The sequence below is a fragment of the Sus scrofa genome, chromosome 4 (genome assembly GCF_000003025.6).
Source record: "Sus scrofa isolate TJ Tabasco breed Duroc chromosome 4, Sscrofa11.1, whole genome shotgun sequence".
NCBI classification, from domain to species: domain Eukaryota; kingdom Metazoa; phylum Chordata; class Mammalia; order Artiodactyla; family Suidae; genus Sus; species Sus scrofa.
This window is the reverse complement of record NC_010446.5, coordinates 61,126,493-61,145,991: the sequence shown is the minus strand read 5'-3', so window position 1 is coordinate 61,145,991 and position 19,499 is coordinate 61,126,493. Positions and strand designations below refer to the sequence as shown.

Here is a 19,499-nt window from a genome sequence, read left to right as displayed (position 1 = left end):
CTTTGTGAGATGTTCTACTTAGCTTTTCCTGGTCACATTTTTCTCTTTATAGAGGTTAACCTGTGTTCCCATTTTCAATGTAGATACTTGTATACATCTAATTATCTTTGATCCTCCTGATATTACAACATAAATAGATCTTTATTACAGCTTATTCAATGGGTATGTGGGTAGCGGTTTGTGCCTCTGTGTTTCTGAAAAAAAAAAATGATTTAGACAGTACTTCTGAAACTTTTGAGCATGTACATATCTTGAGGACCCTGATAAAAATGCAGATTCTCATTCAGGGGGTCTTGGATGGAGCCTGAAATTCTGTATAGAAATGCAGAATTTCTACCAAGCTCCCATAATATCCATACCACTAGTCCCTGGAACATATTACGACCAGAAAGGATTTAGACTAAAACCATATGTGTATCTGTACTCATACGTACTCAAAGTACCTTTGCTTAAGCAGTTGTGCCATTCTGGGACACTTAAAATGCATCTGATTTCAATTTTCAAATCGCAACCATTTTCCCACAGGTTTCAAGGTGGACAATAGTTGCTGCCAATTGTATATGTATTTCTTCTTGGTAACATAGCTGCATTCCATTTCTGTCTGTGTTGGCAAGCATTCCCCTAAAGGTTTCTAAACACATCAACGGTCTTTTTCAAGAAGAGATCTCATAAAGAACCACCTCATTGTTAGTTGTTCATTAGTAGTTCTTTTACTGACAACTTGGATGTATGCCTCTTAATTTTGCAAAGTATTTTAAAATTAAAATTACTTCCAAAGCATTTCAAATACTTCTTCTGGCAATAACGTCTGCTTGGAAATGGAATTCTTAACTCTCCTCCCACAGGTCTTTTCTTTTGTGATTCCATAGCCTTGTGGGTTTTCTTAATAGTCTGAAATTCCACAATATAATTCATGTGTGTTGAAAGACATCTGAAATCATTGACATGCCTCAGGGTCTCAGGATTAGGCAACTATCAGCTCTGCCCTCCTGTAACTGGGCATGCATAGGTCCATCTCAGAAATTCCTTCCTCCTCTTTCTCCTCCTTTATCCCTCCACTTTCTCTTAGAGGAAACCCATTTTTGGTTCAGACAGGTTTCTCAAGGGACACGTTTTTATCCCCGTGGAAATACTTCAAGTCACACCTCAACAGATGAACAATATCTCTTTGTACACAGGACAAAGAGGTAATCTTGAAAACAATGGTTGATTTTTATATGATTCTAAACAAGAACTCAGCCACCCTGGAGGAAAAAAAAAAAAAAAAAAAAGGCTCATGTCTACTGATTAGGCATTAAAAGTCCTTTAGTCTCCTATCTGCCAGACAGCTCTAAGAGATATGCTGAAAAGTATAGGCTAATCAGTGCTGACAGTAATTTCTCAAAAGGTCCTGGGATCTTTAAGTTGGACAGCCCACAGAGAGTATGCTTTCTAAGCTCCTATTTGATTCAAGAATCCTTGACACGGCATCTTTGAGATTCATTCAAGGTGCCATGAGTACTTTCTGAAAGGGTGTGACCCTTGCTGGACAGCTCCAGTTGTTTAACTGATGCTGTGAGCAGCCGTGTTCACTCCCTCAAAATGAACTAACGTTTTATATTCTCCCTACGCACCTCCTCTACTCATATTAAATGTTCTTATATTTTCAATATTAATTCCTATTTACGGCTTGTAGTATTGCACCTTGAGCTTTTCTAAAATAATGTGAATGTGGTTAGGAATTTAATACTCACTAAAGTATAGCAAAACCTGAATGTTGACACGTGAGCAACATCAAAGACTGCAGCTCACCACTGTACTTTGAACTTGAGTGGCACTTTCAGTTTCAAACACTCTACTGTTCTCTTATGGTATTTGATGATATTCACCTCACCATCGAATACACATCTTTTCCCTCCCATTTTTAAGGGGACCAACAAAGAGTTAAACAGGGTGTATGAGACCACACATACTGCTAGAGACCCAACTGGGAATAGAGCCCAGGAAACTTGGCTCCCAATCTGTTGTACATCTTACCACATGACTATCATTTCTGACAACTATAAATTCACATCCTACTCCTCCTGCTGAAACATGCCGGAAACTTAACACACATAGGCAAACCAGACCAGTCAGTGTATGTTAAGCAAGTTTCTTAACTGAATGATGCGTAGCTTCTGAGATTCCTGTTGCCATGGACTGTGAACAGTCCACATTCAGCTAATGTTATGATGACACAGGGTTTTTAAGGGTCCTTCTATTATAAATTGCCCTAATATTCACTTTCTTGGCTCCTATCTTGCCAGACACAGATTTTGCTCCAATGGCATCTTTCTAAGAAGGCATTTCTGACTGTTGGCAGCAGCTACCGCTGCTGTTAAATTCTTCATGGCCTCTGAGCTGTGCCCTCCAATATGCTTCCTAAGAAGCTGAGCTACTCTCGGCTTAAAATTTCAACTATATGCTTCTAAACCTGAAACAGATGTTATCTTGGCTGCTGTCATTTGTCATAAGCTTCTCTATTTGCATCTATACAAGGCAGGTAAAAGGCAAATAATTTGCTGCTTCAGTCTGTAGAGAAAGAAAAAGAGAGAGTGAAACAAGAGAAAGAGAGAGACTAAATACATAAATTTGAGGAATAAAAGCCACATGGAGACAGAAAGTACAACCACTTGAGCATCTATTATCCTAATATCATATGCTATAGTTTGGCTACTACTGACTTGCCTGGCATCCCTTTTGAATCATATTTGTGGCCACCCAGATTAACTATGTGAGCTGATCTTTTGATTTAATATCAGCTTGCTCTTTTCAGCTCCCATGTCATTTGCTGTCGTAAAAAAATGTACTGCTTGTTACTCAGTCTTCTGTGTTTTCAAGAACTCACAGTATCTTTTTTTTTCCTCCTTTGGGAACTAGGAACTAGAAAGCATTAAATGAGAAAAATTAACCACTCACAGAAAGGTGGAAGCCCAGAGGGGGGAAAAAAAAAGGGTTTGTCTTTTATGGTTTGTTCTTTGTAAGCTGTGGGTGTGACTCAATTTCCTCACCACCCACATTAAAAGGTTGCCACCCAATCACTGTTTTTTCTATCCAAACCCCTCCCCTTTGATTTTGGCTAGGAGAGACCCTAAGAAAGACTGCCCTTTCTGGACGTTGCAGACTGTGACATATAAAAGCTGTTAGCTGTTCCTGTAGCCAGCAGCACTCAAACCTTGCAGAGTTTTGCTCTCTGAGAGTTTGTAATAAGACACACTCCTCTCTTACAAGTGTTCATGCTACAACCTAGCAGAGAACTTTAAATTTTTGGAAGAATACTATATTCATTTTGGCATTGTGCAGAGGTAAGCTATTTAGCTCAACAAGTTTATTTTGCATGCATTGCTTTTAAAGTAGCTCACATTTTAATTCTTATTTTTCTTTTTTTTAGAAATGGGATTGGATTATAAGTTTTTGTATCTGTTCTATCACTTGGTGTCCATATATGTCTGGGGGACATTATCAGCACATTCTCTCTTATTACCTGGGATGCATTTTTTTTTCTTTTCACTCTCATGATAGATTTCAATTCCTAAAGATTTCCCTCTGAAAATAAATATGCAGTAATGCATTCTGCTGTTCAGGCATTTGAGGTAAATGGCTCACATTCATTTTAGGGTTAGTAGTCATGCTGTTTATTTTTCTCTAGCTATTACAGGAAGTTCCTCTTAGGGATCTACCTCATAACGCCAAGTAAAATATAGAGAGACCCCTACAAATTGTCTCCTAGGCTTGAGTTCAGCATTCGCTTGGATTTTTTTTTTTTTTTTTTTTTTTTTTTAAGCAAGGCAAATCAAGCAATGATTTTGTGCATTCACACCCTCTGGCCCTCATTTTTTTCCCCTTCATAGACCCTAACTCTACCTTTCTGCTTTAAGGCAAGGTAAACCCGGTGGCCTCTCCCCTCCGCCCCTCAAAATGATAGCAATCTCTGCCGTCAGCAGTGCACTCCTGTTCTCCCTTCTCTGTGAAGCAAGTGCCGTCGTCTTACTCAATTCCACTGACTCATCCCCGCCAACCAATAATTTCACTGATATTGAAGCAGCTCTAAGAGCACAACTAGATTCTGCGGATATCCCCAAAGTGAGGCGGAAGCGCTACATTTCGCAGAATGACATGATCGCCATTCTTGATTATCATAATCAAGTTCGGGGCAAAGTGTTCCCACCAGCAGCAAACATGGAATATATGGTAAGAGAAATTTGTTTTCTTTGACGTCTGGGTGAGGATGCGTTATTTAAATTGTAGGTTAGAAAACTCCAAAGAGTGTTTATATGTTAAGGGATATAGGGCTTTTTACACCATTTAACTTATGAGAAGGTTCTTAACTGTCTGGTAAACTTAAAAAGTATTGTTCCATCATAGGATGAAAACGGAGGGAAGGGTTCTAATTTTTTTATCAGAGTCCCATAACCATGGATAAATCAGGCTTTATATAAGAAACAGATAAATAGTGGGGGGTGTTGACTGATCCTATTTGGAAAGTTAACTTAAAAAAAAAAAATCACATGGAACTTTTTCTGTGCTTTGCTTATCTAATAGTCATATTTATCAGCTAAAATATTTCTTTAAAATATTTTTTTAATTATAGGTTTCATGCACATAATTTACTCTCTGGGTAGGTGTCTCTTCTCTTTCTTGGACAAAGCTCTTCCTGACACAAATCTATTTGAATCTATTTGTACTCTCAGAGAACATGCTGACTTTCTCCTCCTTGTGATTTAATGCTTTGTCGTTCAGATAACAGTGAAGCCAGCACATTTGCAAGCTGTTCCAACTTGCCATGAATACATTCTTTGCTCTCTCTTAAAAATGAAAAATAGGTTCTCTGTGTTTAAATCATTTCACTTAGAAAGTTTAAAGAAAATGTGGTATTAAAAGGATAGGTGTCTTTAAAAATTTTGGTTTTGGTTTTGAATTTATGTGAAGTCATGGTTTAACTTACAGCACCTTCCAAGAGCACAGCTTGGAGCCTGTTTAAGGCGAGGAAGACCACCGACATGGTATTTTCTCAGTTGGGGTGAGGGTAGAGGTAACACCAACAACTATTTATAAGTGCTGACCTAAAATTTGGGCGTTTCTATCAGGTTCTAAATTTATCTATTTATTTAAATAAGCTCTTAAAGTTTGACTAATGGTAGATATCAGTGTTACAAGAAAAATAAAGTCTTGCCAAATGTAAGAGAGTCATGGTTCACAGAAGGTCAGTTTAGACTCTATGAAGACGCAGTTTTCTAGGATTTTTTTAATGAAAGAGGAAGAGAAGATTTCCTCAGCCCTGGTGTCTGAAGGGCAATATAATCTCATGATTAAGCATTTGGACTCTGGAATCCAAATGCTTGGGTTCAAATCCCAGTTCTGGAACATTAGTTGAATGAATTCATTACCTGTGTTTTGTTTCCATTGTCTCTAATATGAGAGACAAAGTTAGTATCTGACACAGAGAGTTGTTATGAGGAATGCATGAGTGGAAGGATAGAACAATTAGAGACTATGGAAAAATAATGTTCAATAAACATTATCTTTTATGAGTTTCTGGGAACTTATTGTGAAAGGTGCGCAGTGAAAATGCACTCAAGATCTAAAAATAAGAACTGTTAGACTGAACAGGTGTTTTTAGAAGGTGATGTACAGATATAGAAAGGCGAGAAAGATGTTTTCAAACATCAATTATGAGAGAAATATGCCTACGATTCTATGGGAGCTCAAAAGGGTGTGCTATCAAGACTTCGGATTTAGGGAATACTTCTTGGTGGTGATCACATCGATCACATCGCTGTGTAGACTAAGGTGAGGATCAAGACCAATGAACTAGCTTTGGAAAGGCGTTCACCTGGGTTGAAATCCTAACTCTGCTGCTTACTCTGTGGCCTTGTGCAAGTTACCTAATATGCATAAGACTCAACTTCCTTCTCCGTGAAATGGGAACAATGATTTATATAATAAGTAATAAATATCTCGTGCAGTCACTATTTTAATAATATGAGGGAAGAGGGATCATATACAGTAGAAGTGGGTTTTTAAAAAGCCATATTTTTCTGGTTATATCTCCCCCCCGATCAAGAATTAATTCATTCCACATGCATTTATTAAATTGCTTCTGTGTGCCAAGTACTTGGCTAATTGTTTCCACAGATGATCTCATTTGATAGCTCACAGACTCCCTATGAGGTTAAGACTGTAATCTTCATTTTACAAATGAAATCACTTAGACCCAGAGAAGTTAACGATGAGGCCAAGGTGGTCTGGATAATGAATGGTATCACTGGAGTTAAAATTTAGGTCTGTGTCATTTCAAAGACCAAGCTTGTATTGGGGAGCATCTTTTCATTTGCTCTATCTAACAAATATTACATTGGGGGCAACTGTTAGAGATGTCAGGATATCTCTGTTTCCTTCTTTACAGGGTCAGCTAAAGTCATATAGTATTCATATTCTTTTTTTGTCATTCCTCTCTTATGATTTGCTTTTCAAATATGGGACATGTTATTTATTTTATAAGAACCAAATACAGTACTGGTTGTATAGTAAAGGCTTTATAAATCCTCCTTCACTTAGTAAAGTTAATGAGAAAAGGAGTCAAAGCAGTAATCTCTGTAAAGTAAAATAATACTGTTTCAAATTATCACATAAATACTGCATATAGTTCATTCACACATGTATTTATTCACTTAACATTTATTGAGCATTTACTATATGTTGGGCACAATTCTAAGCACCCGGGATATACTTGTGAATAAAATAGATAATCCTTGCCTCCCCCAGGGGAATCAGACAATAAACAAGATAAATCAATCAATTGTGGTAAGAAAGTGATAATATTATGAAGAAAAATAAAACAGGTTGAGTTTGGGACATTTAATAGTGTGGTCAGGGAAGAGCTCCCTGAGAGTGTCCTGGAGGGAGTGAGGAAGAGAGCCATGACAATAGATGAGGAAAGACCATTCCAGACAGAGGAAAGAGCATGAGCAAAGTCCCTGAGATCAGAGGAAATGTACCCAATTTAGTGAAATCCTAAGTCTCTATGAGTAAACTGACCCACTGAAGTGATTCATTGCATCCTCCATGCAGACTCAGAAAAACTTTGCATTATAACCAGTCTATCATTCTGCTCTCATTAAAATCAGACTCAAATTATAGTTATTGATACATTTCTTGCAAACCTCCTACCTTTATACCAGTTTAGTCACCTTTATATATCTATTTTTTGGGAAAATGTCTTTCATGTAGACAATATTCAACCATTATTGGTCAATTTAGTTAAAATCCCTATGAATTGCTATATGTTTAAAAGTTGAATCAATTTTGATATTCATATTTAAAATTTTCTATTTATAATAATATTGTATCTGCTGCACCTAAAATACAAAAGTTTTTCAGAATTCTTTTTAAAAGCCCCTTAAGTGATTTTATCTTCTTTAAATACTTGGTGATGTTCATGTGTGCTTGATTAAATTAAGTGGACACACTTTGAACAGCAAAGTGTTGACATTCATGTTATAGTGTTTGCAGGTCAAACCTCTTTACTCTTGGCTTCTGTTCTACAATTAGTTTACTGACAAATTTCCAAAGCTCCTTGCTCACCAGCTGTTTTTCATTCTTCCTAAGGGCAACTTCAACCATGACTCTAAACCACAAACCGCATTAGTTTCTTAGAATAAGAATCATCTCTAAAAGAATGAAATTGAAAGATGCAAACATGGAGTAAAATTTGTAGGATATTCCCTGAATTCAAGTCAATTGAATAAATTCATTAAAAAAAAAAAAAAAACTTGAAGCCCTTCTGTGAGAGGATGAGAGCCAAAGACAACAGAAATCTTTGTGTCTAAAGTGTAAACAAACCAGGGAAAACAAGCAGGGGAAAAAAAACCACATAATTCAATATAAGACACTGCTGCTTAGGACTGATGCAAAAACAAAAAAACAAAAAAAAACAAAACAAAAAAAAAAAGAAGAAGAGTACAGATAAATAGCACAGAAGGAAGCAAAAATCTCCAGTTGAAAGAATCATGGAAGACTCCTTGGAGGAGGGATATTTGAGATAGATGCTCAGGAAGGGGCAGGACTGACTGTAACAGTAGGTAAACAATGCATGGGCAAAATCACCAGAAGAGAAAAAGCACAGCAAGTTAGCCATGTTTTTGAGGATTCTGAGAAAAGACTGAGGATCGCTTAATACAAAAGCACTTAGGGAAGCCAAGGAGATTTTAGAGCAGGGTCAGAGGTACATTTTAGAAAGATGGCACTGGCAACTGATGGAGTTTAGACTGGCAGTGAAGGTGACCCAAGAAGTAGCAACCACTGAATCGGTAGTACAATTCCTTTGGGTAAAGATACAGGAGGTGTCCAGACACCTACACCTTCACACTGTGACAGATGTGAACAGCTAATGGAAGTTATTCATGAGCACATGTGACAGCAGCTTCACAGATGATAGAGAATGGTGGAAAGGCATGTGAGGGACAACATGAAGATAATGACAGATATGAACTAAACGACTTAAAACAGAAAAAAAAAAGTGTAACATAATTTCAAGAAGCCAAAATTGCTATATTGATCATGGGGCCTATTCATTTGTTTGTACCTGCAAATATTATTGGCAAAACTAAGGGAATAAGTCTTCCTATACTTTTATGGAAAAGAGAAAAATACTAGTTACTAAGTCACAGCAGGTAGTAAGCATAACTTGGATGAATGGAGAATGATTAATCTTCCTTTGGAAATAGACAATAAAGAATTACCTACAATAATTTATGACTTGAGAATAATGAAAAACTTGGATTTCATGTATTTGGGCTTCGCATGGAAGAGAATGTAGATAATGTAAACCACTATTGATTTTCTTTATTCAATAGTTGACTAAACAGTTATGATGCCTACCTTTACCATTAAAAAAAAAAAAAAGAAAAAAGAAACCATAGATTGTCCCAGATGGCACTTTCTTCTCATTTGAGAAGGATAACTCAATTTTCTCGTTATAAACATGAGAAATTTGATGTGTCTAACCCAAATTGTTTTCAATGAATACTTTAATGGCCACTAGAAAGGCCCTGGAAAATACTGCCAGCCAGCAGGGAACTGAGAAAGACTGCTGATAGGAACAGTTTTTCTCCAGCACATTTGGAACTCCACATTCCTGTTTTCTGAATGTAGAACCTTTTGGTGTCTTGGCTTCAAATGGAGACCGGGCACATTTCATAGAAATTCTCTTCCAAGGTGCACACTGTGTAGTAGTACTTACTTAGTATTGCTTATATATGAATGTTCAGCTCTCACAACTGTGGAGCCAGCTGAAAGCAGGAAGTTTTTGTTTGTGATCATTGCAAATACAAACTCTAAGTGCCCATGTAAGAACGTTACCATGATGTGCTCCAATACCTCCCTGTGAGCTGGTAGAAGGGAGAGCCGTGAATCACACGGAGGCTACATGTATGATGACCATATTTCCTCGTATTCAATACTGCCCTTTTTGGTGGCAAATGGTATTTGACCACATGCAATGGCACAGAAAATAATTTCATTATACTCCTGCTGACTGTTTCTAGATTCTAGCATCATACCTATCCCACAGAGAACACTCAGTAAAAATCTGAGGAACAACTGAATGAAGACCTTTAACTTTTACTGGGAATTCCATGCTGAGCCTGTGACTATGGTGCTCTAGGGGGGAGGAGCCACTCAATATTCAATTACTCATTCCATAATATTTATGCATGTGCCTGGCACAGTGCTAAGGGATTCAGTGGGGAGAAAAAGACTTTATTTCTTTCTTTCTTTTTTTTTTTTTTTGCCACACTTGCAGCATATGGAAGTTCTCAAGCCTGGGATCAAACCTCTGTCACAGAAGCAACCAGAGCCATAGCAGTGACAAGGCTGGATCCTTAACCCACTGAGTCACCAGAGAATTCCTAGAGACACTTCTTTATCAGAAGTACTGTATTCAGACAATTAAGTGGGCAAAGCAGGATAGCTAAGCTGAGTGTTAATGCAGGATAAATACAGGGTGCCTTGGGGTTACATGGTGGCATACCTAGCCTAGACTTGGACTAGGGTTAGACAGGCAGGAAAGGCTTCCAAAAAGAAAGTGAATTCAAATATTAAAGGTGAAAAATAAATAAAAGTCATACAGGCAGGAGTTGGAAAGAGTGTAGTAGGTGTGGAAGGGTGTTCTAAGGTGTATGGTACATTGAAGGTATGGATGAAATTCAGCATGGCTTGGATATAGTGTATAAAAGAAAACGTAATGTTTGACGAGGCTGGGAAGGCAAGCAGAAATTTGTCTGAGTGTTATTCTAAGATCAAGGGAAGTGGCTGAAGGTTTTAAGTAGGGAAGTTATGTAATTAATTTGCCTTTCAGGAAGGTCATTCTGGCTACAGGTTGAGAAAGAGATTAGAGAGAGACAGAAGTAACAGCACAGTCAAGAGACAGTTATAATCATCTGGGTGAGAGATCATTAAAGCCTCAATAAAGTTCAGGGTCATACGGATGTAGCAAAATGAATTTGGGGATCAAATCAGTAGGAGTGAGTGATTGATATGAGGAAGTAGCATGAAGATTTACATGATGGAGCAGCCAAGGAGAATGCATCCATTTTTGACAAGGACAATTGGGTTTCTCTGCGTTGTAGAACACAAAATAAAGTGCAAGTTTCTGGTAGTCATTAAGTAGCTGAAGGTTTATTATCCAGGGTACACATCTATGAAGGTTTTAAAAAGTAGCTAGTGTGTAGGAGGGAACATTCTTTCAATACAAAGAATTTTGGATGGGAATATGCTTCGGTGATTAGAAGGGACCACTTTGCATAACAGGGGTAGGGCAGTGTCATGGAGACAGCATGGATGGATGATTTTATGTCTGGGAATCTACTCAAGAACTTTTGCAAGAAAGTTTCTTTCTTTTTTTTTTAGAATAAGTGCTGAGACTTAAATCAACATAATCCAAATCTTTTTCAGGGGCCTAGGTAGCACCAGGCCCATCTAATCTTTCTGACATATTCTGGCTAAGTTTTTTTGAAAACTCATTAAAAAAATAGAGAAAATAGAAGTTGAGTAGTCTGGTTGATGTCCTGAATTTAGTATGTCAGAAAACCATTTAATAGTCAGTCAATGGCCATGAAATAGTTACAAACTTGAGATGTCTAATTGTCTATGAGACTATCTGAAGAATGGCATGGGAGGAAGGCAGGGAAGATGAAGACTAACAGCTTAAAAAGTGGTCAAGAGAAATGTTTGGCATATAATACATTGTGGACTGAGGTTTGGAGAGATGGGATGTGAATGTTTTCAGTTTATGTTATCCATAGTGTTTAAAATCAGGTACCAAGCATTTTTTTGACACAAATATGAAAGAATGCACCAAAAGTTGTGTATACAGACTAAACTTTTCATGACTCTTAAAATTTCACATCACATACTCCAAACTGAAATCATCCAAAAATGCTGCTTAAGGGCACAGGTTTTTTTTTTTTTTTTTTCTCTTACAAAAGTGCATCAAATTCATATTTTATAATTTCATTAAATGTGAACATTCTACTAAATCTGCCTCTGCATTCCAGTGAGATCATGTTTTCAGCAAAGCAGTGGGTAGGTGGAAAGGCATTTGCATTCTCCTAAGTGGACAATGGCAAGATATGGGGTTTGCACGTGTATCACAAAGTAGTTTAACAATCAAGAAGTCAGTTCTTAGATTTTTGTAGCACTAAGTCAGTGAAAAAAAATTAACCACAAGTGAAAATGTCCTCCTTGCATATAACTCCAGTATTAAATGATAGCTGATGGAAATTAATTTCCCTGGAAAGGAGGACTATTGCCAGAATCCATCAACAAATGGTCTTCAAATTTAAAGCTAAAACATAGGTCAAAGAGGGATTTAAGGAGGGGAATTAAAACCTATTAAAACTTCTGAAATGTTGTCTAATTTTTATCTCCCACTGTCTGATGTTATTTTCCCTGGAAGCAAGGTCCTTATTGTCTGTACACAATTCTGTTTCTGATTAGTTAGTTGCTTCAGGGTTTATCTGTTTTCACTTTATCTGATCACTTGCTAAACTGAGATTAAAGCTTGATGTCACTTAAGCTTCAGGCTGCCAGATAAGGTGACCAAATGTGCACTTCACATGGCTTCCCATTTCAGGCAGCTTTCCAGTTCACAGATACCACCACTCTCCCACTGCCTGATCCTTCAATAATAATAATAACACCTACCACTGAGTACACCCCGCCCTGCTACAGCTGTGTGAAATCTCTTCAGTCATTATCTGGCCTAAGCTTCACAACAGCCTTGTGAGATGGGGATAATTTTCCTTATTTAGGGACTGGAAAATTGAAGTTTGGAAAGCATATGTAGCTTCCCCAAGGTCACAGAGCAAGTAAATCAAAATGATGAAAGTACAGTTCTCTCTGACAACAAAGTCCACGTTTTGAAAGGCCATGCAATACACACTCCCCTTCCAGTGTTCGTCTCCTGCTGGAGCCCATTGGCCAGGGAATTTCTCTACATGCATGTTATCTGAGAATGTCACTGAACATTAGAAAGTATTTCTTCATGTGAAATGAAATCTTGCTTCCTATACTCTTTATAACTTTGGCAACCACATAGGAAAACTCTGTTTTATGATCGTGTCTCAAGTATTAGAAGGCTGAGAGCATCTATGCCTCAGCCCCTTGCCCCACCGGTCAGCCATTTCTTTCTACACCTCCAGCCCTTTGGTGTTAAACACCTGTACACATCACCTCTGGCACAGTGTGTGGCCAATGTAAGGAAGGTGTCACAAAGATATTTGCTTTCTGAAAATCCTGGTAAAGGTAGGAAGTTATGCCACTAAGGAAATGGAAAATCAAATTATTTTCTCTGCCGTCGCTTATGTGATACACAGAGCAGAAAAGGTGCCAGTTAGGTCATTTTGGGATCTGTAAGCAGAGAGGCTCTGAGCAAGGAATGCCTTTCACCAGACTGCTGACTTTGGTTGGATTTCAGTTTGAGTGAGCTCTTCTAATAGTGAGGCACCTGGAACTGATGTGCACTATAGTGGTGACAGATTTGTCTCCATTTGTTCTACTTCTGCGGCTGCATCCTTGGGTTAGGTTGGCAGATTAGGTACGTACATGCTTCTGTGGAGTCATATTCTCATAAACTAAGGTTCTCACAGGTCAAATGTGCGTTTTAAATACAGATTCAGTATTATTACAATGCAAAGGGATTCCCTTACTTTAAAACATTTTTATCTATTTTTCTTTCCTCAAGAGTTTGGATTCTCAGAAAGTCAGGTACACGTTACCTCTGCTATCTCAGTTAATAAAGCCACTTAGAGTTCCCTGAATATGCCCTGTGGTGAACCCCATCTGTCCTCTCTGTATTCAAATCCATGTAGCCACAGACTATATGTTCCCTTACCTGGAACTGTCACTTTCAGAATGAAGGATGTTGTCTTATTGGCAGAGCAACATACAGAATGGTTTCCTTACGTCTCTCACTCATAATTTTGTCTTCCACAAATACACAGAACAAACATCCTCAGAGAGTTTAGCATCCAGGGTCTGTGACAGCCAGATGATTTCCTGATGAAATGCTATCTTTCATTTTTATCAAACCTTGGATCAAAATCCCAGAGCTGAGAGAAAAGTAATGATGTAAGTGCTTATAAGTGAAAATTAACTTTCAGAAATGCTCCCTTCTTCCTAAGCCTTTTATGTGGTGTGAGAGAGAGAGAGAGAGAGTGTGTGTGTGTGTGTGTGTGCACGTGCACACACATCAGGGGGGTGGGTAAGGGTGGGAAAAGGGAGGCAAGTCCCCACATCCTCTGCAGTCAGAATGACACTCCACCAAATGAGCTTTAGGCAATTATTTCCAACCAGAAGAGCACAGAACCACTTGGTAAGCACACATTCAAGGTCTCTAACCATGACATTTTGATTCACTAGGTCCAGGATTGGGCTGGGCATCTGTCTTCTTAAAAAAGTTCCCCTGAAAATCCTGATGATTTCTCAGGGGAAAACTAACATTTGCCTAAAGAATATCATAGAGAATGATTCAGGACACAAACTGAACTAAGGAAATAATTTTGTGGCTAAAATATACACTTATTTAGCAAGCAACAATATGCTAAAATAATTAATGTATTAAACCAAAAGAATTATTCCAGTGATTGTGTCTACATTATCACAAAATTTCACTTGAATATTAATTCAGCATCCATTTTCACAAAACATCTTGTGATCACTGTGGATGAGCTGCAGATGTCTGCAGGGTGGAAAACTTGGGAATATACTCAATTAACTAAGGATACTTTTTTTTTTTTTTTTTTGTCTTTTTAGGGTCACACCTGTCGCATAAGGAAGTTCCTGGGCTAGCGGTTGAATCAGACAGAGCTGCAGGTGATGCCACAGCCACAGTAGTGAGGGATCCAAGCTGCATCTGCAACCTACACAGCAGCCTTTGTTAACACCAGATCCTTAGCCCACTGAGCAAAGCCAGGGATCGAACCTGCACCCTCAAGGATACTACTTCAGGCTCCTAACCCACTGAGCCACAACAGAAACTCCAACTAAGCATACTTCTAAAGAAGCATACTTTTACGTAGCACATGATTCTTTTGGAAGTGTCTTTGTATATTACATACATTATATAAGGATAATGTATAATTTGTTACATACTAATGAATTGATATAATGTATTATCATTTGCAATTATTCCCTTATTTGTTTGGTAGTTCTTTCATAAACTGTAAGGCAGAGTCCATGGCAGCCTTGCTGACTGTTGAATTCATACCACCCAGTGCCTCCCAATAAACAATTACTGGCTGCCTAGAGAGTGAATTGCCTAGAAGTCTATTGGTTGATCTGGAAATTTGCATTTTTTGCATTTTCCATGATCGAAGACAAAGCAGCAGTCCCTATTTGGTAAGTTTGTTGCAAGATTTGAGGCCAAGGTAGTTGCAGGGTCAATCTTTCCTGTCACCACCCATGCATATCAAGAGAGAAGATAACTTAAGTAGGTAAGTGTAATGGTGATGACGTTACCTCACATCAGAGTTCAGAAATTACAGGCCCATCAACCAGTCCATCTAGTAATCATGTTTAATTTGCTCTGTAAGTATTGAAATAGTCTTTCCTTTATTTCCTAATTACCAAGCCTGTTTAAATGCTCTTACTTCAAATTCTGAATATTTTTTTCTTTTATCCATGTCTTCATTAATTTATATACTATGGCTTTTTATGTGTGAAACACCCCATCAGCTAGCAATCTCTTTTCAATAATCCAGATAACACAGGAAAGTGTCTTCAGTCAAGGTGGTAGCAATAACAGTGATGATTAGTGGTTATATTCTGGATAGACAGGATTTTGATGGGAGGATCAAGATTTGCTGATAGAGCATATAAAGATTATTAAGCAAAGAAAGAGTAAAGATGACTACTAGATTTTTGGCCTGAGTAACTACAATGGCAGTTGATAAACTTTTTCTGTAAAGGACCAGATAGTAAATAGGTTCAGCTTTGCAGGCCTTCTGGTCCATGTTGCCACTATAACAGAGAAAGAGCCATAGATAAGACATAAGTAGGCAATGGGACAGACTTGGTGATCCCTGAGCCAGAAGAAGAAGGGCAGTGCCATTCTGTGATGGGAGGAAGATGTAGGAGTAGTTGGCTAGGGGGTGGGGAGTGGGGCTAGGGTTGTGAATATTGGAAATAAATTTCGGACATGTCAAGTAGAGGTTTAAAGTGGGTAGGTGAATAAGTTAGACTGGAATTTGGTGGAGAGAGCTAAAGATATAATGTAGAATAATACCCCTAGCTTATAAACAGTATTTCAATCCATGAGACTGGATGCAATTACCTAGGCTGTGAATATAGATGAAATAGAGAAGAGAAAGAGAGAGACATGGCCTGGGCCCTGGGAACCCTCCAGCATGTAGAGGTAATGGTGATGAGAAAGAATCTGCAAACATATGGAAAGGCATCCACCAGGGAAAAACAAGACAAGAGCAGGGTGTTGAAATCAAAGAATGGAAGTGGGTGCAGGAGGAGTAAGTGGTCAGGCATTCTAAAAGCTGCTGACAGACCAAGTAAGACCGAGACCAGGAAATGGGGGGGGGGGGAAGAGTTCAAAAGAGACTGTAAGAGAGAAATTGAAAATTCTCCGTTAAGACAACACTTGACATATTTCATTATAAAAGGTGAGGAATGGTGCATGAATAGTGCATGAAGATGAAAAGGGGTCAAGGGAGGGCCTTTTCTGTTTTGTTTTGTTTTGTTTTGAAGAAATTTATGCTCCTGGCAATGATCCAGTTCAGGGTCTCAAAAAATGTGTACTTTACATCATCTCTTTATAGAAATTTTCTGTTCCCACCTGCACAAAAGATAGTACTCATCTTACTTGAAGGAAGTCCTCATTACCTTTGTTTAAACATTGAAACAATGCTTAGGATCCTACTTGAATATTTTCTGATATAATGTGGTCCCATATTATGTAGTTACTTTTGAGGCTTGAGGGAGTTTTAAAAATCAATTCCTTTAACTACTTCTCTTATAAAGTAGAATTAGTTTAAGATCATTAATTAATCTAATCAGTGTCCCAGATTTCCTATGTGGAAGTCTTTTCTCTTCCTCTGCCCCACCCCACCTGCTCCAGTCTTAACAAAACGCATTGCTTCCTCCTGTCTGGTTTAACACCAGGTCTCAGATGTTCGGCTCTGTGTCCTTTAATGGGCATTTCACAAGCTTTCCCACCTAATAGGAATTAACTCACCAACTTCAAAAAAAAAAACCACAATCATGCCCATGAAGTGTTTTTAAAAAGCTTTTGGCTATCCTCATTTGTCATCACTTGATATCTTTTTAATGGTTCTTTCTCACTTCTGTAAGTCAGTACTCCTTTCCTAATCTAACCCAGAAAAAGAACAAAAAGCCCCAGCTGAGTTATTTTTAAAAACCAAAAACTTGTCTAAACTGCCTTTACTTTTCATCTAAATATGTGAGGAGTGACCACATAAAAGTCCAAGAAAATAAGTGTTTATAGGACAGGCCATACTGTTTCCAATTCCATTGCTATTAGAGCATCCATGAGGATAATGAATTTAGAAACGTGTCTTCAAAAACTCAAAGTGTGAATTTTTTTTTTTTTTTTTAGTATTTTGTCTTTGAAAATGGTTTCCATGTTCAGAACATATTTATTTTTTTCTTTTTATAGCTGCACCTGCAGCATATGGAAGTTCCTGGGCTAGGGGTCTAATCAGAGCTGCAGATGCCGGCCTACTCCGCAGCCACAGCAATACCAGATCTGAGACGCATCTGAAACCTACACCGTAGCTTTCAGTAATGCCTTATCCTTAACTGAGTGAGGCCAGGAATCAAACCTGCATCCTCAGGGACACTATGTTGGGTTCTTAACCTGCTGAGCCACAACAGTAACTCCCAGAATATATTTTTAAGAGGTCATTTTCATTTTCAAAATTAATATTTTAGGTTCCCCATTAATTTAGCTTCATTTATACTTTTTTTGTTCTACTCATTAATATAGCAGGTTTTGACAATCACATTTGTTTAATGTTTGTTATTACTTATAAATTAATTTAAACTTTAAGCTGCATTTATAGATTTAGTATATTTGACATTTTTAGTATTTCAGTTGGTTTACTGAAAATAACATCAATACATATAAATGTCTTAAAAGCCTAAGAAATAGTGACTCTTTAAAGTTCTAAATTTTGAAGTACTATTTAAAACTATAACAAGAGCTTCTTACAATTTTTAACATAAAATCACAAATATAAATAATTACTCAGTGATATATTCTATGTTGAAATTACAAGACTAACCTGTTGCTTTAATAATCTGTTGCCACATTCTCCTAACCACTATTATTAATATCAAATAGTAGTTTCTCTTACCCAGAAATGTTTATCCTTTTGAACACCTCAAACATGATTCTTTTAAACAATTTTTCCTTTAATTCTTATGGTTCCAATTAAAAGATGTTATCTATAAAAAAAAGTATGTCTTATGAAACAATGTTGGTGATATATTTTCAAGTAATTTTCAGAGTTGCCTTCCACTCTGACTTCACTTCTTATTGTCTAGAGATGGTGATGGGGGTTTAAAAAAGGGGGCCTTGGATGTTAGTGTGCTTCAGGATCCTGGCAGCCACTGTCACAGGTACCAAAACTTAAGAAAATGGCTGAGAAAACAATCTCATCTTCAGGCTGGAACATATCATATCATTCTCTCATTCTCCTGTCTACTTACAAAAGTCAGTGACTTTCTGCCATGCTAAAACATCCTTTGACTCAATTTTGTATTTCTTTGGCCCAAGCTCTAAAGGTCTCTGAACATGATAAGGATCTGCCTTCTTTTCAGATCCCTCCTATCTCTTGGAGCCACACTCCTGTAGCTATTTAAATGACATCAGTTTGAATTCTGGATCTCTCTCATGGCTTAATCAGACTATGTAGTTTCCACAGAAAAGATGCTAAATTTATATGCAGAGTAGCTCATGGTCAATATTTTAGTCCAAAGATAAATCAATCAATTATGAGCTGACCAACTAAATGACTGGTAACAACAAAGAATGGAAGGAAACCATGTGGGGAAACAGGGCAAACCTACTAGCTTGACAGTGTTTTAAACCATCTTTATGAATCAACTAGTTTAATCATAAATAATATCTAACTTCTACTAGATCCTGTAAATGTTTTTGTCTTCATGCAGATTTTTCTTTTTGTTTGTTTGTTTGTTTGTTTGGGGGGGGTGGCCACACCCATGGCATATGGAGGTTCCCAGGCTAGGGGTCAAATCAGAGCTTTAGCCACAGGCCTATGCCACAGCTACAGCAATGTGGGATCTAAGCCACATCTGTGACCTACACCACAGCTCATAGCAATGCTGGATCCTTAACCCACTGACCGAGGCCAGGGTTCAAAACCTGTGTCTTCATGGATGCTAGTCAGATTCGTTTCACTGAGCTACGATGGGAACTCCCAAAATTTTCTTAAATTTTTCCTCCTTTTTAGAAGACAAGATCAGATTTTAAGTGTACACAACTAAGTTATTGGAAACCATCTTATCCATTCAGAGGGACAAGAACTCGAAATATAGGCTGGCTGCATAAAATCTGCACAAATATTATGTGTTTAGTTTTTCTAAAAAATGACAATAAATTGTATATTTACTACTCATTTCATAGACTGTTAAGTGTGCACATGTGACCCTCTTCTTCCATTGCTACTTTTGTAGGTTATAATACTTGGATCATTTCAAATAAATACTACAGATGCTCAAATTCAGCAGATCAATTGCTGTAAATAAACTCCAGGGAAATCAATAGACTTTTGGTGGGTTCAAACTTCAATGGTCAGTAAGCAGTGTCTCCAAGTGATGCCTAGATACGGTATCTTTGTTAACCTATCCTTTACTAAAACTGATGTCTAAACTTTGTGTAGATGGCACTATAAAAACAATAAAGATTTCTGAGGAATAACCAAATTGTA

The 19,499-nt window shown here is 37.7% G+C and overlaps 1 protein-coding gene across 1 annotated transcript in view; it reads left to right on the top strand.

The window, feature by feature from the left end:
- Window positions 3,123-19,499, top strand: part of PI15 (peptidase inhibitor 15) — a 28,380-nt gene continuing 12,003 nt past the window's right edge. The window contains exons 1-2 of the mRNA XM_001926809.5: window positions 3,123-3,323; window positions 3,897-4,209. Coding sequence (XP_001926844.1) covers window positions 3,937-4,209 — 273 coding nt within the window. The 5' untranslated portion in view covers window positions 3,123-3,323; window positions 3,897-3,936. The remainder of the gene's footprint in view (window positions 3,324-3,896; window positions 4,210-19,499) is intronic.